The sequence below is a fragment of the Malaclemys terrapin genome, chromosome 3 (genome assembly GCF_027887155.1).
Source record: "Malaclemys terrapin pileata isolate rMalTer1 chromosome 3, rMalTer1.hap1, whole genome shotgun sequence".
Lineage (NCBI taxonomy): Eukaryota > Metazoa > Chordata > Testudines > Emydidae > Malaclemys > Malaclemys terrapin.
This window is the reverse complement of record NC_071507.1, coordinates 64,823,710-64,850,971: the sequence shown is the minus strand read 5'-3', so window position 1 is coordinate 64,850,971 and position 27,262 is coordinate 64,823,710. Positions and strand designations below refer to the sequence as shown.

General features: G+C 40.0%; 1 protein-coding gene across 1 annotated transcript in view; it reads left to right on the top strand.

The window, feature by feature from the left end:
• BIRC6 (baculoviral IAP repeat containing 6) overlaps nt 1-27,262 on the top strand; it is a 310,956-nt gene that overhangs the window by 114,869 nt on the left and 168,825 nt on the right. Inside the window, 6 exon segments of the mRNA XM_054021501.1 lie at nt 829-945; nt 1,609-1,763; nt 2,822-2,948; nt 5,407-5,517; nt 14,383-14,516; nt 17,997-18,124. Coding sequence (XP_053877476.1) covers nt 829-945; nt 1,609-1,763; nt 2,822-2,948; nt 5,407-5,517; nt 14,383-14,516; nt 17,997-18,124 — 772 coding nt within the window.

Sequence of the window (27,262 nt, the reverse complement as noted above, 5' to 3'; positions counted from 1 at the left end):
AAAAAGAAAGTGCATGCTGTAGTTAAGAACATAACTTCAATTTCTAATTCATTTTCAGTCACTTTTGACTTTCTAAAACTTTCACCTACTGTGTTGACGTTTTCCATGGTTAACCTCTACTGAAAAGAATGATGCATTTGTTTTGGCAGTTTGAACAAAAATGCTCTAGCTGTTCTGAAGTTGTTTTTTTCAGTCTGTGACTCAATCCCTGCTACATTTAATAATAATAATAATAATAATAATAATAATAATAATAAAAAAAGCATAATTTTTTCAAAGCTGCTTTACTGAACCAGAGATAGGAAGTGTATAGTGTTGCAGGGAAAAGAGCCTTCTGTAAGTAGTACCTCTCTCAAGTTATTTTGGAAACTGGTTCTCATTCCAGAATTCTGACCCACTTAAAAAATGGCGCTTGCACACATGCTCAGTACATGAGTAATTGTGGAAGGGGCAGCCAAGTGAGAAGTGAAGTATACTTTTTTTTGAGAGAGAGAGAGAGAGAGAGAGAAACTATACTATATTGCACTTTAGTGTTCTGTTGTTAATAACTACCTGAGAGCATATATTTACAGATTACTACAAAATTTTTGATATTGCTGTTCTGAGTATACATTTCTAACACTTGCTGCCATCATAAAGAGCAGTGAACCTATTAACCAATTATAATCAAAAATGAGAATTATGTGTTGGCAGTTGCTAATGTTGGATATGTAGCTGTGTTGATCTCTCAGTAGATCAAGCAGTATCTTTTTATTCGATATTTAAATACATTATAATCCACATGTTTATTTGATACTCAAATGTTACCTTGTATGCTGCTTTCTATAGCTTTGGATGCCCGTCTAGAAGTTGGACTGGAACAGCAAGCAGAGCTGATGCTGAAAATGATGTCTACTCTGGAGGCTGATTCCATTTTGCAAGCATTAACAAACACGTCGCCTACATGTAACTATACATTGCTAAATCTTTCTCTTCACTTACTGACCATGAATTTCACTTGAAACTTGTTTGCTTGTTAACCTTAACTTCAGGATTCTCTCAAATAATTTGTAAATTCAAGTGATGATACTAAAAAATAAGTGAGTCATTTTACAAAGTTGTGAAATATATACCATTTTCTACTGCTGTAAGGGAAACGCTATAAAGAAGAAGAATGGGTTTATTTGGAGACTCTAGTTGAATAAAGACATGTTTGGTGAAGTCCTTAAATTTGTTTTCAAGAGCTTGATTGTTGGCTGTGATTGATTGAACAAAGGGCCATACTCCCACTTGGAATGGGACTGCATGAAATGCTTAAAAGGGAATTCCCTATAGTCTGTTTGACTGTAGTGCACAGCAGAACCATAGAGCTTCTGCTGGCCAACAGCTTTGAAAGTCCATTTCAGTAGGGTCATGCCCCAAATAGTGAATGTAAAGAGCTTTATACCTGTCACTCAGACACACCCTTTCAGGTTTCTGTAACCAGTAGTATGGTGACTTAAACATTGTATCAAAGATCTGAATATAACATGAAAAAATCAGTACTGGATAAGTAAATACGAATATTTTTTGCCTAGTATAACTTTTCCTACAAAAGAATTTATGAAAAAACTTGATTTAATTTTTTAGTAACTCAGTCTCCTAGTGGAACAGATGATTCATTGCTAAGAGGATTACATGCTGCTAACCAGACCAACCAGCTGATCATACAGTTGTCCTCCATACCTATGCTGAGTGTGTGCTTCAACAAACTCTTTTCCATGCTACAAGTCCATCATGTTCAGGTAGGGAATTATGAACTTTCAGAACTTTGGCTAATCCAGTATTTAATGCTAATATTGAGAGAAGAGTGTTACATTTCCCCATATTCGTAGTTTTTAACTATTGAAAATAGAATGGGAAAAGACCTGTTTAGTTAAGTAGATGACTTTTTAAGTTCTCATGTGCAAATAGAGATAAAATAAATTACTAGGATTCTAGGTATCCTAAACACTTGTCTACAGAACATAACTTTTTTATTTTTTTTTAACACTTCTGTAATTAAAAACAGTATTGGATCTTTCACTGAAGGACATTGGGTACCTCAACTATTAATGAATGTCACTAAAAGTTAAAATTACTTAACATTTAATGGTCCTGATTATGTAAGGGCCACACTGTGGAAAAGTAGAGACCCATTTACATGTTTTGCCCTTGCATGTGCGTGCACACATGCAAATTGAACAGTATGAACATGGATAGTTGGCGGGCCTACCTTTCAGTTTGTATGCACACTTGTAGTTACTGAGCACATTTGTGTGCCTCCCCACATCAGTTTAAATATTTAATGGAAAGTCTATTGCACTAGCAGATTTTGAATAGTATAGTCCCATCATTGCTCGTGAGTAATGGAAGTCACTGGCTTTGCACATGAGGCATTCCAGAAGTTATATGCTGAACTTCTGCTGAGATATCTTAAATACTGAGATTTTCAGGCAATGTGTAAACCATTCTTTTCTAAGAGAAACCTGGAGCACAGATAATTCTTAACTGTGTTTAAAATATAGAAATAAAAAGCCATTGCCGGACTCTAGTAAAAGTATTCGTATACTATGTTAAGTGAAGTTTAATTTTACTTGAAATTGCTGTACATCTGTTTGAAGTTTCAAAGCTCTTCTGAAGAGGATTGTGCTTGGTTATGCTTGTCACCAGAGCAGGGATAGAGAATGTAAATAAGATAATTGACATTTTAAAAATCAAAATAGTTTGTTTTTCACACTTCAAGGTGTAGAAATACATTTCTGTTTTTGCTGATTTGTTACTTTATATCAGCTATTTATATATTTTTTTAAATTATTTTCAGCTTGAATCGCTTCTACAGTTATGGCTCACATTAAGCCTGAATTCCAGCTCCTCTGGGAGTAAAGATAATGGCGCTGATGTTTTCCTTTATAATGCTAATCGGATACCTGTAATTTCTTTGAACCAAGGTAAAAATATTCTAGAATGGGATAATAGATGTGAAAATCATACTCTAGCTGTTTACACAAGTGGCTAGCGTTGGCTTAACGCTCCCATTGAAGTCAATGGTAAAACTCTCTACATTTCTTTCCAGAGAATACTCTGACTTTGTTTTCCTTAACATAACCTATGAATAGCATTCAAAAAATTTATCTGAGAGCATTCTACCAGTTTGGTCTTTCTGGAAGGGCGGAAGAAACCATCACAGGATACTGCTCAGAATTAGTATTATTAAATTTCAATGGTTAATATGTTGCTGTTCTATCACTACTACTTGTTCTGCGAGGACTTTATTTGGAATGCTCTGCCTGCCAGAAGCAGGAGATATATCTGATATCCTTCTCTAGTAAATGCTTCTGTGGCACCTTCTTCTGCCCCACTCACTCCCATTAAAGGCTGTGGAAGGAAATAAGGTCTTTGAACTGGTTAGTCCAAAGAAGGTGGACGTGGGAACTTTTTCCTGCTGTTTCAAGAAATAAACAGGGCTGTCAAGCGATTTAAAAAAAATTAATCACGATTAATCGTGCTGTTAATAAAAATACCATTTATTTAAATATTTTTGGATGTTTTCTACATTTTCAAATATATTGATTTCAATTACAACACAGAATACAAAGTGTACAGTGCTCACTTTATATTTATTTTTTATTACAAATATTTGCACTGTAAAAAACATGTGTCCATGCTGATGATGGGTTCTGTTCAATAATGATCCAAAGCAGTGCGGACCGATGCATGTTTATTTTCATTATCTGAGTCAGATGCGATCAGCAGAAGGTTGATTTTTTTTTTTGGTGGTTTGGGTTCTGGAGTTTCTGCATCAGATTGTTTTGTCTTTTAAGACTTCTGAAAGCATGCTCCACACCTCATTCCTCTCAGATTTTGGAAGGCACTTCAGATTCTTAAATTTTGGGTCGAGCGCTGTAGCTATCTTTAGAAATCTCACATTGGTACCCTTGTGTTTCGTGAAAGTGTTCTTAAAACAAACGTGTGCTGGATCATCATCTGAGACTCCTATAATATGAAATATATGGCAGAATGCGGGTAAAACAGTAGCAGACATACAATTCTCCCCCAAGTAGTTCAGTCACAAATTTAATTAACACATTTTTTTTTTTTAATGAGCGTATTCAGCGTGGAAGCATGTCCTCTGGAATGGTGGTTGAAGCATGAAAGGGACATATGAATCTTTAGCACATCATCTGGCACGTAAATACCTTGCGACTCCAGCTACAACAGTGCCATGCAAACGCCTGTTCTCACTTTCAAATGACATTGTAATTAAGAAGTGGGCAGCATTATCTCCCAAAAATGTAAACAAACTTGGTTTCTCTTAGCAATTGGCTGAACAAGAAGTAGGATTGATTGGACTTGTAAGCTCTAAAGTTTTCCTTTTTTTTTGTTTTTTGAGTGCAGTTATTTAACAAAAAACTCTACAATTGTAAGTTGCACTTTCATGATAGAGATTGCTGTACAGTACTTGTATGAGGTGAACTAAAAATACTATTTTTTTGTTTATCATTTTTACAGTGCAAATATTTGTAATCAAAAATAATAATATAAAGTGAGCACTGTACACTTTGTATTCTGAGTTGTAATTGAAATCAATATATTTGAAAATGTAGAAAAACATCCAAAAATATTTAATACATTTCTATTGTTTAACTGCGATTAATCATGATTAATTTTTTGAGTTAATCATGTGAGGTAACTGCGATTAATCGACAGCCCTAGAAATAAGCAAAGCATACTTCATCCAGCCTGTACTGCTTCCTGCCAGGATTCACTAGTGAAACCTATCACATGCCCTGAAATCTCCAGTGAACATGTTATTGGGGATTTTGCTGCTGAAATGACAACCCCACAGCGTACCCTGAGGAGTGGATTTTTGATCCACACAGGAAAAACAGCCTCGTCGTAGAAAAGTCTTAACCTTGCTAGCACATAAAGCACTGAAATCAGTCACTGTCTCATTTATTCCATTCTGTAATTTGGGAGACTTTGGGGATCTACCTTAGTGGCAGCCTGGTATGAAGGCATACCTCAAATTTTCTCCTGTAGATAATTGTGGTTAGCCTTTATTTAAAAAACTACAGTATTCTTCAGCAAAGTTCAAAACATTAAAGCCTACATTAATGAAGTTGAATACTTCAATCTGTTAGCCATAGAATGCTATAATGTAATCCTTGAAAACAAAAAATTCATATTTTTTTTTCATGTGCTGCCTTTGTTTATAAGGTGGCAGGATTTTACATTGACATTGTGAAAAATTCTACTTGTGTTAATTCATGTACAGTCTCTTTTAAATGCACAGGATTAGCAGAAAAAGAAATGTAATGAACTTTCAGTCCTAATATAAATTACTGATTATTACCTTTTGTTAAGGGCTCAGTATTTTGAAAAAATAAAGTGTGTTCTTCTTTACAGCATCAGTAACTAGCTTTCTGACCGTCCTGGCCTGGTATCCTAATACCTTACTCCGGACATGGTGCCTTGTGCTTCATAGCCTAACTCTTATGACGAACATGCAGCTTAACTGTAAGTTTTCTCTGAGTGTTGTTTTTGTTATGATGCTTGAAAACTAAATTACAAATGAAATAAAGTAAAATGCAGGGTTTTATTTTCAGGGGATAGGTAGTGAATTTTGGTGCCATTCACCTGCAGGGTGTCTGAATCTTACCCAGGTTTTGTAGTGACTTACTATAAATCCATACTATGGGTGATGTCATGTGTGGGGAAAAAATAAACGATTTCAAGTGTAATTCATCTAACAAACCTCTGTTTAAAATACGATATTCTTACTGAGCATATCTGCTCCTTTCGGGCTTACCTGCTATCTTCAGTGACACAAGTTTTTGCTGCATTTTTTATTCCTGTTAACTATGCAGTATTATCACAAAGAGAGGGAGCTGGATTCTGTTCCTTCTTGTACATCATCAGAACAGCATACTAAATCATTTATACTGTTCACTCCCCCTGTAAACAGTAGGTTCTTAATGATGGCAACATTTTTATAACTGGTGATGGAAGGGAAAACTCAACTTGACTTTCACTCCCTTGGGCTGTCAATAAAAAATAGGGAAAAAAGAGAAATGAAAACATGCAAGGTAACTTAGCTAGATGTTTTTCCCCAGCATAGTATATATCTATAATACCTCACTACAGTGGCATGACAAGCACTTTAAAGAAGTTTAATTGTTCTTACATTTCTGTCAATCTTTAACCTTTGCTGTAAATCCTTTGTTTTTGTTTGAGTAGCAGCTGTGTTAGTCTGTATCCGCAAAAAGAACAGGAGTACTTGTGGCACCTTAGAGACTAACAAATTTATTAGAGCATAAGCTTCCGTGGACTACAGCCCACTTCTTCGGATGCATATAGAGTGAAACATATATTGAGGAGATGTGTATACATATCTCCTCAATATATGTTTCACTCTATATGCATCCGTAGAAGTGGGCTGTAGTCCACGGAAGCTTATGCTCTAATAAATTTGTTAGTCTCTAAGGTGCCACAAGTACTCCTGTTCTTTTTGTTTTTAACTGCTTACTGGTTTTATTTTGGTTAACATTTCTGACTTAACTTTTTTTCCTGTGACTAGACACCCTTGTATGCTCTTCTAAATTTTTTACAATGAAGTAGGATTTGAACGACAATGTAGTTTTATTCAGATGTTGCCGAGTGGAATGTAAGTTAGTTCACAAAGTTATACTTCACCAGCACACATGCAGTTAAATCTACTTGCTAAAATAACCCTTTAAGATATAAATATTTCTGTAACTGTTTTTTGACAACTAATCCCTTAGGTCATTCTGAATATCAGGTGACATCACTTAACAGCAAACGCCGACAGGAAATTCCAATAAATTTGTTGTCAGTCCCTTGTTGAAAGTGTTAGTGCTGATTTAAGAAACTATAATTAAGTATTTGCAGGACATCCATTGCTATCCTGTCTAAATGTCACACTAATAAATCTCTTCTAAAACGCTTGATATTTTCAAAGTTCTTTACAAACTTTTAATTAACCTTTGAGTCCACACAACATCCCTTTGAGGTATGTAAGCTATCTTCTTCCTCTTATCCCTTCATCTTGTGTTGAGTAATTGTTCAAGGGTCTGCCATTTTCCTCTATTTGAGGCAATATTAAGGTCCACCTGCTTACCTTCTTCTCTGATACAGTCCATCCATTGCTTTCTCAGCTTTCCTCAGGGTCTCCTGCCATACTGTCTTACACCAGGTCCTCTTTCTTTGAGGTAGGTAAATGTTGTTGTTACCATTTTATAGCTGGAGAAACGAAGAGGCAAAGTAACTTTCCCAAGGGTACCTAGTGAGTAAATGGCTGTCTTGAGACTATAACCCATGGTGCCAAATCAGTCCTGTGCCAAATCCACTACACCACGCTGCTATGGAGTTCTTACACTATTTTTCACTCAGAGCAGATTGAAACAGTACTAGCTTCCACTTCTAGTTATTTTCTTTTTCTTTTGTTTTTGGCTTTTACTCTTTCCTCCCTGCTTTTTTGATCAAAATTATGTTAGTGTACCCTAACTTCTCTGGCTATGGAGTGATATTTTTTGTTCATGGTGCTCCATCTGGAGCAATTTGTGAGAAGCAGTCCACAGAATAGGCCTTACTTGATAGCAGAGATTACCCTGCAGCTTTCTAGTGTCTCCATTTTTCATCTTTATGGAATAGGAAGAGAAGAAATTCTTTTTACTTGTTTTTTCTTCTACCCACAACAAACTCTTTTCAGATTGAGAGCTTGAGTGTCTTTTCATGATAAACATTCATAATCTGAGTTTGGAGAGCTAGTACCTGTTTTTTGTCTGAAGGCAAGAGGCCAGGTCTTGCCTGTACACAAGTCCATCCAGGGCATCAGACAAAAAAAAATTCAAACCTTGTTAGGGGAACACAATCCTTTTTGTGTTAACTTTTGTAAACACTCTATTGTTTTAGAAATTTACTCTGGAAATTTATAGGGCTATATGAGCTTGTCATGTCAAATCTTAAGATTTAAACTTTGAGAAATAACATGAGATTATCCCTTTTTTTTGGATCACCTTTTGATTTGTTTTGTAATTGCAATGAGGAAATTAGCCTTGGCTCTGAGCCCAGTTTTGAGTGCATTTAGAGAGGGAGAAATTATTTAAGGTTTGACACTGATGCAAGATAGAGAGTGCAAATGGTCTTGTTGCTCAAACATGGGGACTTTGTTTCATTCTTAGATGTTATTGAACAACCTCTGAGCTTATCAGTTTCTTTGAATCAGTTCTCACAGATTGGACGAAAGATTGTGTTCTGTTACACAGCATTTCAATTAGTGTGTGGAAAGTCACTTTCTCCTTTGCATTTTGGTCCCTGTGTGTATTCCACTGAGAGTTAAGCCACAGGCAATTCCAAGAGCTGCTATGAAGGGTGGCGGAAGAACTCCAGCTCTCCTTAGATGAAGTCCAGGATACATAGCATAAGCTCTTAGACATCCTGCAACCCACAGGATTCAGCCAGATAGGACTTCTGGTGAACGAAGCCATGCTGGAAGAGGCATGAGTCAAATGGCATACACTGGCAATGTGCAACCTCCTACCCCCAAGAGATCTGAGAAATGTGACTTTGTCCTGGCAAAGAAAGCAGAGTTTTTATTTTTCCACTTCCCTCCAAACTCCCTGGTTGTTTAGGCTGCCACAGAAAGATGTAGGCAGCAATACCCAACAGTCACCACTGATAAGGAGGCCAAACATCTGGACCTGCTGGGGAGAAAGGTGTTTACATCTACTAGCCTCCAATTTTTTATATTGAGCCATCAAGCTGTGTTGGCTAAGTATGATGTAAATTATTCAACATTTCTAGGGACTAATTATCCCAACAGAACAGGGTTTAATTTCAGGCCTTTGTCAGGGAAGGCAAGCTGGTGGTCAGAACTGCATTATTGTCTGCGGTTGATGCAGCCGACATTGGATCAAGGTCAATGGCAACGGCTATCATGATGCACCAGGAATCATGGCTCATTCTTCCAGGTTTCGCAGGGAGGTCCAGAACACTACAGAAGACTTGCCCTTCAAGACCCTATATGAGAGGGAGGGAAAAAGTATATCCATGAGAGGAGAAGAAAGGCAGCATTACAGATCCTTTGCTGTAAAGATGACAAAACCAGCTTATAGTGCTTCTAGGTAGACAGGAGAGAATCCTCAAAACAACCAACAGGAAAACTTTCTTCTTTGAGTATTTGTCCATGGGGCTCCCACTCTGTGCACATGTGACCTTGTGTACAAGATCAGTGTCTTTTGGGCTGCACCTGCACCTTACAGATATTTGCACCATTAACTTTCATTATTGAATTGATTAGATGTTTGATTCACATTCTGATTAATAACTGGGAAAGTTGCTTATCTATATTGCAAATGACTGTTTAGCGATTACCATACAGTATTGTATTAATTTATCTGTCTCAGTATGACAAAAGATGAAGGAAGTGGTAGGAAATGAAGAGGACTGACAAAATGAAAAACACATTATTTTCCTAAAACAAAATGTGAATATTAGGATTTGTTAAATAGCAAGATAGAACGGATTCTTGTTAATTTCAAAATGCAGAAAAACAGTTTCTTTGGGTTCTCCAAGATAAAATGTTTCCTTGAATAAAGCTGTCTATTGAACTAAAAGAGCAGTACATAAAATTTGATCTTAAAAGTGAGACTTTATGCTATCAGCCTCAAAATGTAGCCTCAATGATAACTTAAGTCACTGTTTCAGGTTTTCCAGAAGCACTATATCAGCTTCCTTCAGGAGCTGTATCTTAGTCTTCAACACCTTCTCCCCTGTGACAAAGTCAGGCCAGACGACTGCAAGAGCGTGCTGCTTCTGAAGAGTCTCTCTCAAACATATAGGCCATGAAGCAAGCATCTGGTCTCTTGGGGACAAGGGGATGCCCTGGTCTCACAATCTCAAAGCCCAAAAAGTTGAAAGTACAGAGCAATGCAGCTCTGTCATCTGTTCTTGTGGAAGCAAATGAAGACATGATCAACTTGAAGCTGTTCTTCAGCAAACTCAAGAAGGACTGCAGAATTGTCTTTGCTCCTTTCAGGCAGAGCACTGCTGGGAATTTCAATATATAGGTGGTGGTTGTTCAACACTGCCCTCCAATTAACATGTTTGGCCTCTGTAAACCTTGAGCCTTAGAATGTTACAGGCCCTCTTCCTTATGAACTGAGAAAGAGTTACCTCAGGTCAATTAGGGACACCTGAATCCAATTAAGGGCTGCTTGAGACCTTTAAAAACAGCTCCTGTGGTGAGAGAAAAGGGGAAAGAGAACCTGCTGCCAGGCTAGTGGCAGCAGGGATATAAGCTTCTCAAGGGTGAGAGGCCGTGCTCCTTCCCATAGGGGAAACAGCCAAATCTGAGTGCCTGCTAGGGGAAGGACTGACACCCCAGGGCAAACAGGACCACAACCTGCCCCAGTGAGGAGGCAGGGAAAAGGTATCCACCTTTGTTTTTGTGTTCGAGACTGTTTCTTTTTGTTTGGTGGAGGATCACCCCTTAGGCCGACCCTGAGGCCTACCCTGAAAATATGTCCAAAGTAGCACAGAAGGGGGAAGGCAAACCCTGCCCAGAGGGGCTGATTTACCCCAGGCCTGCCATCGCCAGAGCGGGGAAGTGCTAAGTCTGGCCAGAAAAGGGAGGTGCCTTGCTGCCCTTTTCCTCCTTCCCCTCCTCCTCCCCCCCGCCCCCCGCTTTTATGCAGTGATTTGGGTCTCAGAAATATTGAAAGGTGAAGATGCACTTAGCCAAAAAAACCACCTGCAATTTTTTTAGTAACTTCACCTCCAGGTAATGCACAAGGGGCAATTTAAACACTGTATCCTGAATACACTCCTCCATAAAAAATTAACTTGCAGTTTCACTACTAAATGTTGCAAGTGAAAAAGAAAAAAAAATTAGGAACAAAAGAATCGCCACTAACATTACTTGGTCAATGTGATATGACCAATCATTTATTGAATAAAGATGGTGAATACCTCATCTTCCCAATAGCATTCAGTGGATTTTTCAGGAAGATTGTATGTCTGTTTGCATCTAACTACTATAAATATATTGAACATTACACCAGGGACACTTATAGAATATATTGTTGTGCAATGTTTTAATCTAAGGAGGGACAGAATTTACAAAAATAATTGAATGACTACAGCACATCCCCTCTTTACTGTTTCATGGGGCTGATGTTGCCTACCTCTGAGGTTGAGACGGCTGCTTCAGCCTGTTTTCTCTTTGAGCCCCAGTTTAGTTTTCTTCATCAGTCTTGGCTTAATTAATTGGACTCAGAACAATATTGGCAAATCAGTGTGAAGCATATGCTCTTTACACCTCTGTAAGAATCTCTTTCAGTATGTGTTTGCTGTATCTAATTAATATGAAAAATCTGTAATTGTGGACAGGCAACTTATGACAAAGGAAAACTACTCACTGAAAATTCTTCTATTTTTGTTTTCCTCTTCTTCCCTCCTGTTTCCCTCCATTTTCCTAGAGGGATTTCTGTTCATGGCAAGCCTCTCCACCATTAACTTTATTTCACTGCTTTGAAAGCTTTTCAGTTGAGATAGAAGTTGTCAGGATTTAATACTCATCTTGATTGACAGTACTTTGCCTCCTGGTGGGTGGAGACTTACTAGTTAGTGTAAGGAAACTATTGTATAATGAAGAGGAAGTCTCTGAGAGACAGAATTTCCTTTTTCGCTCATCTACATCCTTTCCAAGGGAGAAGCTATTCTTGATAAAATAGATGCCAAGGAAACTCTCAAATACAAAGAAAGCAAACTTTCTCAGTATTTTTTCCTCATCTCATCCATTGGGTTGAAGTCTATATCTATCTAAATAGATGTTCAGGCCAGTACAGTTTGATGAAAGTAAGTAAATGTATCTATTCCAGTAGGGCTTCCACACTTTCCCAAGTCTGTTGTAGCTGAGTTTTCTTACTCACGTGCCTTGCATATGATTAAGTTTGCTATGTATTCATTAAGCCTTATTTTGGATCATCTGATATATTCTAATTTTATCTGTATTTCAATATCACTCTCACCCCCAAACTTGGGGGGTTTATTCCTATTGACAAATCTTGAAGTATATATAGTAGTTGCCAAAAGTCTGTTTTAAAGAGCAGATAGACTACATAGTCCTTGCCTGAGAGCTTAATGAGTGCATTTAATAATAGAAAAGACCTGGGCTGAGGAAGATCAAAGGTTAGAATAGAGTTCTCTGAACATATTGCCTCCACAAAACTAAAACTTGCTTCTATCTTAAGAATATTTTATGGGCAAATTCAGAAATTGAGTGGAGTGACTGATGTGGAATTTGATTAATGAAGAATTAAGAGAGTACTGTAATTAATGCCAATTAGCATGGCTTTATGGAACCCTTATCCTGTTAAACTAACTTGATACCTTTTTTTAAAATGAGATTACAAGCTTGGTTGATAAAAGTAAGTGTTGACATAATATACTTAGACTTCTGTAAGATGTTTGACTGGCTACTGCATGACATTTTGACTAAAAAACTAGAATGATACAAATTTAACATGGCACACATTAAATGGATTAAAAATTGGTTAACTGATAGATCTCAATGAAATTGTAAATGGGGAATCGTCATCAAGAGGGTGTGTTTCCAGTGGGGTCTCACATGGATTGGTTCTTGGACCTATGCTATTTAACATTTTTTATCAACGATCTGGAAGAAAACATAAAATCCTCTCTGAATAAGTTTGCAGATGACACACAAATTGGGTGGGGAGTAGTAAAGGATGAAGAGGACGAATCACAGATACAGAGTAGTCTGTATCACTTGGTAAACTGGGTGCAAATAAACATTATGCATTTTAATACAGCTAAATGTAAGCGCATATATCTAGGAACAAAGAGTGTAGGACATACTTACCGGATGAGGGACTCTATCTTGGGAAGCAGTGACTCTGAAAAAGATTTGGGGGTCATGGTGGATAATTAGGTGAACATGAGCTCGCAATGTGATGATTTGGTCAAAAGAGCTAATGCAATTTTTGGATGCATAAACAGAGGAATCTTGAGTAGGAATATAAAAGTAATTTTACCTCTGTATTTGACACTGGTGCAACTGCTGCCGGAATACTGTGTCCAGTTCTGGTGTCCCCAGTTCAAGAAGACTGTTGATAAATTGGATGCGATTCAGAGAAGAGCCATGAGAATGGTTAAAAGATGAGAAACTATGCCTTATAGTTAGGGACTCATAGAGCTCAATTTATTTAGTTTAACAAAGAAAAAGATAAGAGGTGACTTGATTAGTCTATAAGTACCTATATGGGGAACAAATAGTGGATAAAGGGCTCTTCAGTCTAGCAGAGAAAGGTATAACACATCCAGTAGCTGGAAGTTAAAGCCAGAGAAATTCAGACTTGAAATAAGGTGAACATTTTTAGTGGTGAGAGTGATTAATCACTGTAACAATTTACCTAGGGTTGTGGTGGATTCTTCATCACTGACCATTTTAAAATCAAGACTGGGTGTTTTTCTAAAAGTTATGCTCTAGGAATTATTTTGGGGAAGTTCTATGGCCTGTGTTATACAGGAGAGCAGACTAGATCAGTGGTTCTCAAACTTTTTTTTTTTCGGGGACCACTTGAAAATTGCTGAGGGTCTCTGTGGACCACTTAATGATCTTTCCAAATGTTGCTTGTACCATTAGCTAACTATAGTAAAGCACTTTGGATAAAAGTGCTATATTAATTAAAAAAAAATATATATATATATATATATATTTTTTTTTGTTCTACAAATAAAAGCACACAACTCACATTTTAATATCAGTAGTATTACCTTTTTAATGCGATGGATGTGCCCTCTCTCCCCCACCGTGGCAGCCTCCGAGCTGGGGCTGGGAAGGAGGGCCATCTCTCCCCGGCAGTCGCAGCCCTGGAGCTGGGGAAAGTTGCCTCTTTCTCTGGTTGCCGCAGCCCTGCATGTCCCAAATTCCCCCCACCCCCTCTTCTCACGCCACTGTCCCCTCCCATCTACTCCCTATTCCCCCCCAAGGCCACAACATCACCTTATATATGTGTCTTCTCCAGGGTTCAGGCACCTAATTAGTGGAGCCACACCTGCGCGGCTCCACTAATTTAGGTGGGTGGCCCTTCATTCTCTTGTGCGCGGCCATCCAGGCACACATCTCAGAGGGAACTATCCAGTTGGGGGGTTGTTAGATTTGGTGGTGGGAAAATGGTATACTCAGAACCTCAGTGAATGGTAAATAACTTATAGTTGTTTATACATCATTATTCAAAATGGAGTAATGAATAAAGCATCGTGTGTATAAAAGTATAAATTTTATTAATTTTTTTAGTACTTGCAGTTCAAATTCTGTTTTTATGTTTTTGTTTTTAGCTGGTTCAAGCAGTGCCATCGGAGCTCAGGAAAGTACTGCCCAACTGTTGGTGTCAGATCCCAACCTCATTCATGTTTTAGTGAAATTTCTTTCAGGCACTAATCCTCATGGAACAAATCAACACAGTCAACAGGTAATGCTGCTAATTACAAAAACAGAAGTAACTCAGAATTATAGTTAATGAGGTTTTACAACACTAGGTAAAATTATGTCCATGGCTTGCACCATCATCACTTGTATGGTTTTAGATTATTGTGATAATTTTTCTGTGTAATTATTGTTCTTCAAGTATATGTCCCGATGAGTGCACTACCATAGGCTGTATGAGTGCTTGTGAGTCTCGATCAGAGACTGCAAAGTTATGTCTGCCAGCCCTTGTCTGAGCTGAGCAGTGCCAAGTGCTCTAAATGAGGGTATATAGGGAGGCATGAGTATATATCCCTAGGGGATGCCAGGGTAAACTTCTTGGCCACCCCAAACAACATGGAATGTTGCCTGCTCTGCTCCAAGGGAGGCTAAAGCCACAATTCTCAGGGGGATGCCTGATAACACCAAGGCCCAATATCCTTCTTTATGCCTTTCCATCTATTCTGTTAATCCTTAAAACCCTTTTCAGGCGGTGCTTAGAAGGAGCAAGAGCTATGCTCATAGCACCTGTTTGGCTGAGACAGGTGTGGTAACCCCAAACCGCATCCATGTCTCGGAGTTAATGCCTCTTAGATTGCTTTTCACAAAGGACCTATTGACTCAGAACTCAGGGACCATCATCCATCCTAATCCCTCCTTCCTAAATCACTCTCAGGCATGAAGTTGGTCTTTTCAGATAGATTTCAGTCAGTTTTCTTATCCAGTGGAAAGTCCACTACTCACAAGACTTACCTCCATGGAAATGGAAATGCTTCCAATTCTGGTGTCCTTCCCATCTTCTCAAGCCTTGGAAGTCCTGCTTTCCAAGATCCTGGTCTACTACCTATTAGAGTACATCTGGCTGTCATCACAGCCTTCCACTCACCCATCCAAGGCTTCAGTCTTTGCCTATCCTACAGCAATTAGATTTCTTAGAACTTGTTCTCTCTTTGACACCTGGCCCCCCAACCTTGTTTTAAATGCCTTATGGAAAACCTTCAAACCAATGGCAACCTGCTCCCTCTTCCATCTCTCCCTGAACATTTTGTTCCTAATTGCCATCACCTTAGGAAGGAGAATGGGGGAGCTGGGCTGATGCAGCATCCATCACCTTCTACAAAGCCAAGGTTATACTACATCCCCATCCTCACTTCCTTCCAAAGGTCTCCCGGAGCATAACATTAATCAGGAGATTCACCTACAAGTTTTCTACCCAAAACCTCATTTCTTCAGAGAAAAATCAAGCCTTCATTCACTGGATGTCCGAAGGGCCTCTGCGTTCTATCTGGACAAGACTAAACCATTCCAGGTCTCTCTCAGGCTATTTATATCCGTTACAGATGGTATGAAGAGCCAGCCAGTTTTCACATAAAGGCGAAGTGGGGTTGCATCTTGACCTGCTATGAAAATATGGGGGTGCAGCCTTCTCACTGAGTAATAGCACATTCCACTAGAGCTGAATCCACATTTGTAGCTCTATTGAAGAACATTTCCATAGCAGAAATCTGGATTGTTTTAGTTTTCTCTCCATAATTTAGACCCCATCATTTTAGATGTATAGTTGGGAATTATGTTTTCCAATGTGCGTTACTTTGCACTTATCAACATTGAATGTCATCTGCCATTTGCTTGCCCAGTGAGAGTTTTGTGAGGTCCCTTTGTAACGCTTCAGTCAGCTTTCAACTTAACTATCTTGAGTAATTTTGTATCATCTGCAAACTTTGCCATCTCACTGTTTATCCCTGTTTCCAGATCATTTATGAATAAATTGAACAGCACAGGTCCTGGTACAGATCCTTGGGGGACCTCAGTATTTACCTCTTTCCACTGTGAAAATTAACCATTTATTCCTACTCTTTTACCTATGTTTTAACCAGTTACTGATCCATGTATGGACCTTCCCTCTTATCGTATGCCTGCTTTCTTTGCTTAAGAGCCTTTTGTGGGGGACCTTGTCAAAGGTGTGTGGTAGGTTTTTTGTTTTTTTTTTTTTTTTTTTGAAGTTCAAGTATACTATATCCACTGGGTCACCCATATTCACATGTTCGTTGACTTTTCAAAGAATTCTAGCAGATTGGCGAGTCATGGTTTCCCTTTACAAGAACTGCACTGATTCTTCTCCAACATATCGTGTTGATGTGTCTGATAATTCCTTTCTTTACTGTAGTTTCAACCAATTTCCCTGGTACTGAAGTTAGCCTTACCAGCCTGTAATTGCCAGGTTTGCCTCTGGAGCCTTTTTAAAAAAACGGTGTTACATTAGCTATCCTTCGTCATCTGGTGCAGGGGCTGATTTAAGCGAAAGGTTACATACCACAGTTAGTATTTCTGCAGTTTCATATTTTAGTTCCTTCAGAACTCTTGGGAGAATACCATCTGGTCCTGGTGACTTTTTACTATTTAATTTATCAATTTGTTCCAAAACTGCCAGTTAACACCTCACTCTGGGACAGTTTCTCAGATTTGTCACCTAAAAAGAATGGCTCAGGTGTGGGAATCTCCTTCGCATCTTCTGCTGTGAAAACCAATGCAAAGAATTTGTTTAAGTTCTCTGCAATGGCCTTGTCTTTTTTGAGTGCTCCTTTAGCACCTCGATCATCCAGTAGCCCCACTAACTGTGTGGCAGGCTTCTTGCTTCTGATATACTTAGAAAAATGTTGACTGTTAGTTTTTGTGTCTGTGTGTGCTAGTTGCTCTTCCTATTCTTTTTTTGGCCTTCCTGATTATACTTTTACACCTGACTTGCCAGAGTTTGCTTTCTTCTCAAGTTATTGGTAAGGTAAGTAACTTTCCTTTGTTCATGCTGTTAGTTTCTTTATTTAATAGCATAACTCATGGATATGTTTTTTTCTTTTCCGAACTATTCTGGAGGATTATGGTAGAATGAAACACTACAAAGTATACCAGTGATTTGATATTCCATGTGAGGGATTTCCTAATAACAATTTTGTTTTCAGATACAGTAAAATAATGCAAGTAAACCCTATTAACTGAAATCAAATTGGTTAGGAGAACTGTTAATGAACCATTTTAGGATTACATAGTAAAGTATGTATCAAGTCAGGAAATATGAAAATTAAGATTCTCATATTTTTTAACCAGCCTATATTACATATTTATTTGCGGACTACTTTTAATACATATGTTTCTATGTGAAAATCAGTTCAGATTAAGAGGTTTCATGTTAGATAAGCTAAATTACTCATTAAAGATCAGAAATTTTCTAAAAAAAGATAACTGTTTTGAGGGGAATAATCTTTGTTTTTAACCAAGAACTGAATGTTTGTGGTGTTATGACCCATCGCTGGTGGTAGAATGCAAATAAGAAAAGTTAAGACTTGTATCCACCCAATGGAAATTCCACAGACATTATTCAGGAATGCAAGTTTAGTTGACATAATGCTTTTCTCATAAAACATTTTACAGTCAATGTACTGTAAACAAAAGCTTCCTCGTAGCATAAACAACTTTTGAAATCTCTTTTCAGGTTGGGCCAACAGCTACACAAGCTATGCAAGAATTTCTTACTCGATTACAAGTGCACCTTTCTTCAACTTGTCCTCAGATGTTCAGTGAATTTTTATTAAAGTTAATACATATACTTTCAACAGAGAGGTAAAAATTGAGTTTTATCTTTAATACTCAAGTTAATTTTTTTTTTTTTTACTTCCAGAAATAGCTGTAGGCTCTGTCTATAATACAAATAAGTGTTTCTGTAACTAGGATGTGACACTTTCATGTTCACCCCATTGCAACACTGTGTGTGTGAATCATGGCTGAAAAGTTTCTACACATACTATACTGCCTAACCATATTTAAATGAATTAATTTTGGGGTATTCTTAGCAGTACCTATGTGGTATCTCCATCGGGGTTAGAATGCCTGAAGTACATGCCCACAAATTTGCATTGGCAGCAAGTGGAACAGTGGACTCAGGACTCTCCACAAGTCCTTGCTTGAGGAACTGCAAATAGGAAGACTATATTGAGTGTTAGATGATTGGATGACATTGCCTCCTCCTGGAGTTGATTGGGGAACTTGTTCTTTGATGGAGCAACATCTAAAGCAGGGGTAGGCAACCTATGGCACGCGAGCTGATTTTCAGTGGCACTCACACTGCCTGGGTCCTGGCCACCGGTCCAGGGGGCTCTGCACTTTAATTTAATTTTAAATGAAGCTTCTTAAACATTTTACAAAATTTGTTTACTTTACATACAACAATAGTTCAGTTATATATTATAGACTTCTAGAAAGAGACTTTCTAAAAACGTTAAAATGTATTACTGGCACGCGAAACCTTAAATTAGAGTGAAGAAATGAAGACTCGGCACACCACTTCTGAAAGGTTGCCAACCCCTGATCTAAAGTGATGCTGATTTGGGAGGCCTGCCAACAACCCCCCTAATTTTTCATTAGCCAGAGGAAGCTCTACTGCGGGACTCTAGTCTAAGGGGATAAAAGAATCTGGAGTGGGTTAAGAGGATTGCTGATAGATTCTGAAAGTATTTCACATGGATTGGTAAAGGAGGCTAGAATGGGATTTACGAAGCATGGTTTCATATAATATCCTTGCCATCAACTGCTGCTACTTGTCCTTCAAAAAATGTTGTTAAACGTGCATGTTTTAAGGTCTTCAGCATTACCAATAGAAATTAATATATACTTAATTCTCATATCTCTAAAAATGTTTTCAAATAGTCCATATATTAATGAATGCTAAACACTCCCTATATCTTCCCCAGTAACCACTGAAAAAATTTAGAAAGAAAACCTTACTGTAATGGTTATTTTTAAATATAGTTCATTGTAGAATAGATCTCATCACCAAATAACAGTATTTGTTGTTTAAACTGGTAACTAATTCTTTTCCAATATATTTGTTTTTTTAGCCCACAGACTTTTTAGCCAAAGTCAAAAGATCATATTGACTTTATTCAGATCAAAAATATAATCAGTTGATCAGAGTGGAAAATTAAGTAGTAACTTGCTATTGCCAAGATGTAAAAGGTTGAATTCCTCATTTAATTGTTTAAATTCTGTTGTTAAAGACTTAATTTTTCCCCGCTACTGCAAGTATTTTACTGTATGTCAGTCTTATGATGCTACTTACTGGGATGCAAAGATTTGAGAAACCCCCACCCCTATTTAATAAGCCTAATTTTGACCACCTTGAAGTTTTCTTTGCTTCCTGGCCTCAGCAGCATGGATTGGTTACCTCTAAATAAAATAATATATAGAGAGATACCTATCTCATAGAACTGGAAGGGACCCTGAAAGGTCATCGAGTCCAGTCCTGCTCTCTCCTTCCTTCTGCCTATGCATCTTTGTCTCTCTCTGTGGTATGAACATACAGGAAAACAGAGAAGGTAAGAAAAGGAAAAAAAGAACAAGTGCCGAAAGAAGAACGCCAAGGGCTCTGCTTCAGACAGGCAGGAGAGAGTGAAAGGCAGAGTACTAAGTTCTGCGACAGCACTTCATCCTTTTAGGTGTGTGGGATTCCTTGGCCAGAAGATACCATTCAATCAGATGTATGTCGTCTTTAAGCAGGGAGTGGCAGTTTCAGTGGAGCACAGGAGGTCCTAGCAGTCTACCTATCTTACTGCTATCTGAACTGTGCCACAGCTTGGCACTTGCTCTCTGGCTTATCCAGTTCTTCAGCAATTTCTCTGCCTTTGCAAGGTCCAGGAGCTCTTGGATCTGGATGTCTCTCAAATGGTCCCAGTTTTAGTAAGTCTCACTTTAGCAGGCATTCCTTCTGTTTCTCCTTTGTATAGACACCTATCAGCCTCTCTGTCCCACAAGCAATACCTTTCAGCCTGCTTTTCTTTCAGCTCCTGGAGAAATTTTTGTCTCTTGAGCCTCTGTGTGGTGCTCCTTCATCCTCCTGTAGTTCCACCCACAATATGAAGAACAGATTTATTATCTCTTGATCTGATACTAGAGAGCTTAGTCTTCACCCCACCTACAAGCAGGAAACAGTCTCTCATCTCTCCAGAGACCCATTGCCTGAGCAGTTTGGCTGCTTGATCAGCTTAGCCTTGTTCTCTCAGGGTGCCTAGGCCTGAGGTTTCTCTGCTGGCCCCTGGTAAGCTTGCTCTTACAGGTACTTTCTAGCTCCTTTCCTACACAGGGCTCACAACCAATGGTTTTTTTCCCCCTGGGCTATGTATACATTGAGTTGGGAGTGCGATTCTCCTGCTTGTGTATACACATTCACATTAGCTCTCATTGAGCTAGTGCAAGTATAAATAGCAGTGTGGCTGGGGTAGCACTGGTAGTGACAGCAGAGACATGATTGAGCCATGCTGAGTGCATATCTACCATTTTCAGGTGGGTTTGTATTCGCAGATGTCGCTCTCCTATCATATATCCAACATCATATACAAGAAAAACAACTTGACTCAATGCATTCGGCCAGCAAATTGGACTGAAAATCAACTGCAATAAGACCAATGTCATGACCTTTAATATTGTCTCACCATCACCAGTACGGATAGAGGATTATGTTCTCACCAATGTAGACACATTCACATACTTGGGCAGCACCATCAGCCAGGATGGTGGAATAAGCCAGGACATCCGGAACAAAATCAGTAAAGCCAGGAACGCCTTTAGGAGCTTAAATACAGTCTGGAAATCATCAAAATACAACATCAAAACCAAACTCAAGATATATCAGTGCTGCGTACTTTCAACACTACTTTATAGTTCAGAATGCTGGGGAATGGAAAAGTATGACATGTCCAAACTGTCTTTATTCCATAAAACCTGCCTAAGAAAAATCCTCCATATCTTTTTGGCCCAGAACAATCTCAAACCATGATCTGTTGACACAGTGCAGCCAAGAGGGTCTGAGCACCATCATTGCCAGGAGGCGATGGAGATGGATCGGTCCAGTGCTTCAGTTGGAAACTGGCTCCATCACCAGAGTAGCAATAAGATGAACACCTGAAGGCAGGCAAAAACGAGGTCGCCCGAAAACAACATGGCAAAGAGCTGTGGAAGCCAAGCTGAAAAACCTGGGGTACAGCTGCGGAACCAGTGAAAGACTTGCCAGAAACAGTCAGGAGTGGAGGAGCTTCATCACTGCCCTAAATGCCAGAGGTAATAGGAACATGATGATGAATTGTATTAAGAATGGCTCAGCTGTTCTTCCTCTGCTGCTACCAGTGCCACCACGGCTACACTATTTATACACGAGCAGACGAATCACACCACAAGCTTGTAGTGTAAATGTAGCCCTAGTTAAACTCAGCTGGAAGCTTTTATAAACATCTTTGGAGTCCATGCTCCCTCAGGCTTTCTTTCAAGATTTGGGTGCACAGATTGTTAGAAGAAAGAGCAGGTTGACCCAGAGGTGGATATGAGTACAGGCTTCTTTACTGTGATACTAGTAAGCACTGAATTAGTTACAGCCCATTCTTTTTGTTTGTTAGTATGTACATGCCTACATCTGTTACAACACCTCAAAACCACCCATTTTGTTAGTAAACCCACCCTATGGTGCACAGCATTACACATATTACACAGGCATTTTACCTTAAAAATATATTTTTTGCAACAATTTCTTGCCACAAATCTCCCTGGTCATGAGCAATTCTCAGGGGAGGTAGGAAGGGGCCGTAAACCAGGACTTTTTGCGTAGCTGGGAAAGGAAGGGAGGAGGAGATAACACTGCTTTACCCAAAAGGTACCTTTGAGATCCCCACATTTCTTATGCAGCTGCAACACTTATCAAACAAGCAACAGGAAAGGGCAAAATATGGCAACTTATTTATTAAACACAGAACTACAGCCTTATGCCTTTGTCCCCTAATGCCATGTCCGCACATTAGTAGCTTCCCAGGTCTCTACTTAACCCATACATATCCCAATACAGATGACTCGGGGTTTAAGCATAAAATTTGAAATCACTACACTCTTTAGCTCCAGAGGTTCAAACCTCAGCCCAGTCTCACTCAGTGTGGAAGTTAAACTGAATATCTTGCAGTTCATTTTGTCTGGGTCTCTCAGATGACATGTAAAACTAAGGACCTGGCTTTACATATAGGGTACCCCTACACAGCCCCTGGGGTGTGATTTACAGCTTGGGTAGACATACCCACACTAGCTTTAATCTAGGTAGCTCATTAACGACAGAAACTTAAAGCTGCAGTGGCACAGGCTGAACAAGCAAGTGTACACCCAGTGGGGTCAGGCAGGCTTATGAAGCCTGCACTGAAGCTTGCGGCGCCGCATCTTAACTTCTGTGCTTAGCAAGCTAGTAGGATTCAAGCTAGTACAGGTATATCTACATAAGCTGCAAATCACATGCTTGGCTGCAGTGCAGACATACCTAGTGTTCTTTAAGTACCTATTCCTTTACACTAGCTCTGTGGTCTTAGCCTCCCTTCGCTAACCTGTAATCTGCAGGAACCACAGCTTCTGTTTCTCTCTGGATGGGGTTTATCTCTTCTACCTCCTGAGTGATTTTTTTTTTCCCCCCTTGGTTTTCCCTGCTGTTGGCTAGGGAGCTCAGGCTTTCTATTGTTTCATTAGAAACTTCACTTTTGTCTCAGCCTTGCGTAGGGGATTCTTCCCTAGTGGGCAGGTTTACCTCTAATTTTCTTTGTACTGCACTCCCTCTCTCAGCAAAGAGATTTCTGCAGTGCTCTCAGTGGCCTGCCTGCCATAGTACTCCCATTTTAGCTTCTGTGTCAGGGGTTTCCCTTGTTTCAACACCATGGAGAACTCTCAGGGCCCCTTAATTCTCTTGGTGCTTTTCAATGCCTGATGGTCTAGCTTCTGAACAAAGAGCCTGGTCTTGCATATTCTAGCTCCTTTCTACCCTCTGGTGCCAAGTTCATTTCAGTTTTAGAAGTGCTCTGATCCCTCTGCACCCACTAGAACCTGATACAGTTTGTCAGTGGGAATATGATATTGAGGAGAGATCATAAATGAACCACCTTCCTATTCAGAACGACTGGATTCTGTAAACTCTCAATTGCTGGCCACCTTCAGGGTTGGTTTCCTACAGTCAGAATCTGGTGTACATCGTTTTGGGAGAACACCTAAAGTTCTGTACCAGTAAGGGGTACTCTTGTTGACCCTAAACCTCCCTTTTAGTATTTTCCAGGGCAAATCTAGAGAATTGGAGACCTACATGCTTTTATTTGTGATGCATCTTCTCTACTAGCTATGGAAAATGTCTGTATAAGACTTTGCATTTTCACTGTGATTTGGAGGCTCAGAGAGAACTCTTCTAATGTTAGTTAGGCATCACAATGAGACTGTGAGCTAGGAAAGTATCGGCTCCATTTTGCAGATGAGGAGGTGGTGGGCTGAGAAGTCGTGTGACTGAGATTTGTTTCTTTTTCGAGTACGTGTTCCTATAGGTGCACCACTGCAGGATGTGTGTGCGCCTGTGCACTTGCAACTGGAGAGTGTATATAGCAGTGTCTGTGGACCCGCACTTGCATAGAGCAGTGCCTCATGCTCCCAGGTGAGGGCCTATAAAGAGGCATGGGCCCACCACCACCCTAGTTCCTTCTCAGCTGCCTGCGGCTTGAGATGAAGCAACTGTGGTGTCCACTGCTTTCAGCTTTTCTTATTAACTCCCATGTTTGTTTCATTTTATTTAGGTTTTTATTTAACCTCATTATTTTTATTAGTTGGCGCAACGCTTATGTTTGGGGATTCCACCCCTCTGAACCTGATGCCTTGCTCTTTGTGGTCTATGATACTTCCCTGAAGTATGTTTAAGATTCTGGGGTTCAGGACTTGCCAGATTTGCCAGAAAACTTTTATTCATAGTGATGGTCACTCTAGCTGTCTTCAGTCTCTCAGAGAAACTCCTGTCCCATCAAAGTGTAAAGTCTGCATAGGGTTTAAAAGCAGGTCCCACAAAGGTAAGAGAGGCTAGGCTAAAGCTCCTCTTAATAGAATGCTCCTTAGTTCCGACGGGGTCTGTTTGTGTCCCTCTAGGTCAGTCTCAGGCCATACCAGTGACTTCAGGTGCAGTTCTAGACATGAAGCCCTCTAAAAGAAGAGACCATCCCCTTTTCTTAGCAGAGACTCTAGAAAGAGGACTAAGTCACCACACAGAGCTGACTCTTGGGAGTCGTCATGTTCCACAATAGGTACAGCTGAGGCTCTAGCTGGTGCCGGTAGCGAAGCGTCAGTACTGCCTAAGAAGTCCAGTTGGAGAGGTCTTCAGTTAAATAGCACCAGGAGGCCCTTTCCTTGGTAACAATTGATACTTCTAGGCATCAAGAAGCATCTAAAACCAGGAACTTGAGGGCTGTAGTAGTGTCATCTGATTAGAGCCATAGAAACAGCTCAGAGTGATACCCAGCTTCTTCTCAGGTACTGTCCTCCTCAGGACATCAGCTCTCTGAGCACACAGCTATCATCTTGTTGGCCTCTCTGGTACCACATGAAGCATCCTGGTTCTGCATCAATCCCTATTCCAGGCCCCAGTATTGCTTCAACAACTTGTCTGAACCCTTTCCCACTAGAACAGGATGCACTGATGAACTGATGCAGAAAGCTCCCCCCTTTCAACTCAAGAGATAACACATCCTCTGACGAGGTTTCTGTACAAGGCTGTGTCACAGCATCGTACCAGCACATGCCTCTAGGGATGTACCCTGATGAGGACTTTCCAGAGCCCAGCAGATGCCCTAGATTCACTGAACAGCCACTGGCTCCAAAGACTGCTCGCTAGTATTTTATGTTCTCTTGGAACCTGAGGCGACCCAAGATTAGCGAGACCAACCAAACAAAGAAGGGTCAACTATGGACAGTTCTCATCTGATGAGATGGTAATACCACCCTTGCCCTCTTATGCAGATGACTTTAAGGCCTTCCAGGACTTAATGAAGAGTCTAACTGAATCCTTCCACACTGCTTTGGAGGAAGGTCTAGTAGTCTCAGCATTCTCTGGTGGACATTTCACATATCTCCTCCCAGTGTAAGGTCGCCCTACCCATCAATGAGGCACTGTTCTCACCTGCATGAACTCTGTGGTAAAAACACCTACCACTATTCCACCTGTTTACAAACACCAGATAAAAAATATAACGTTCTGCCCAAGGGAATGGAGTACTTCTTCTCCCATCCCACTCCTAGTTCCCTGGTGGTAGACATGGTCAACAAAGAGAACTGTCAAGCATGCTCCACACCCTCTCCTTCCGAGAAGGCATCTAAACGCCTTGATCTCCTGGGTAAGGAAAAGCTATTTGTTGGCTGCTTTCAATTTTGAGTCACAAATTACTAGGCCTTGAAGGCAAAATATAATTTTTACTACTACTCAGTTTGTTCAATTTATTGAACAACTCCCCTGAGACCCCAGGGAACAATTTCAAGCCCGCATTTCAGAAGGTCAGCTGATCACTAGAGCTTCCCTGCAATAAGCTCTTGACAACCCCAATGTGGCTTCACAGTCCTTAGCTACCGCAGTAGTTATACAACATCCTGGTTCCAATCTTCTGGCCTCCTGAGGGAGATGCAGAACATTGTGAAAGACTTCCCCGTTGAAGGGCTCAAGCTCTTTAGTTTTAACATGGACCCCTCCCTCCACTCCCTTTCAGTCATTGGGAATGTGTGTGCCTGCAACAAACAGAAGTCTTCCGTAAGTCTCAAACAGTATAATGCACCTGATCATTTCAGTTCCACCCACAATGGCTCTACGGAGCCCCCCCAAAAAGGGGACCACCATCTTCCCACAACCACCAGCAGGCACATTTCTCTATGCAACTGTTTTGACAACTTAGTCAAGGGCCTCAAACAGCCTTTTTCTCTGGATCTTCTGCTGCACAATTCTGCCATCCAACCTCCTTTTGGAGACCACCTATCTCACTTACTACCTGCCTGTGAGCTCATCATCTCAGACAAGTGGACCTTAAGGTGGTCACTATGGGATACTCCATTCATTTCCATTCTCCCCACATATACCCACCTCTGTTTCCCATCCCTCTTCAGGGACCCTTCTCGCATGGGAGGCTGCATCTCAGATGTGTTCAGACATGGCTAAGGACTTATGTATGCCCTGAACAGACTGTCTTTCCAAACAAATCACTGTACCTTTGCAAGTGGAAAGAACCATTAAACGTCTCAGGTGGTGGAAAAAGCCATAAAGGTGGCGATGTGAATCCTATTCTCATGTCTACCACCTTTGGAAATCCTTACCACAGATGTGTCTCTCTTGGATTGCAGTCACATCTACAGGTTGCCGGTCTGTCAAGATAACGTTAGGCAACAGGGAAGCTATGTACTATATAAACCTACATGGGGTAGCAAGATCCCACTCTTTATGTGCAGAATGGCTAAAACTGTGGAACTGGTGCATTTCCCATCACATAAAAATCTGTGAGATTTACCTACTGGGCCTTTAGAATGCAACGGCGGACTCCTTGAGCCGGAACTTCTATCAGGACTATGAATGGGAGCCCAGTGTCTATCTTCCACAGCATCTGCCAGTTCTGAAGGTAGATTTCTTCACAGTTTTTTGCCCAGTGTGAAATGTTGCTGCTTGTGCTACAGCGGAGGATGTGGCCACAATTGTGTGGGAGATACCCTACTTGCACCTTGGCCCCAACTCCTGCTCTGTTTACCCATAGAATCCTCTTAATACTCAGGACTTTGCTCAAACTGAGACAGGAAAGGGAGCCAAATGGGCCTTGATTTCCCCTATCTTTGTCCACTGTGACAATTGGAACATGAGTGGCTTATGCCACCTCCTAAGGGGGTGGGTATTGATGGCATGCCTTTCAT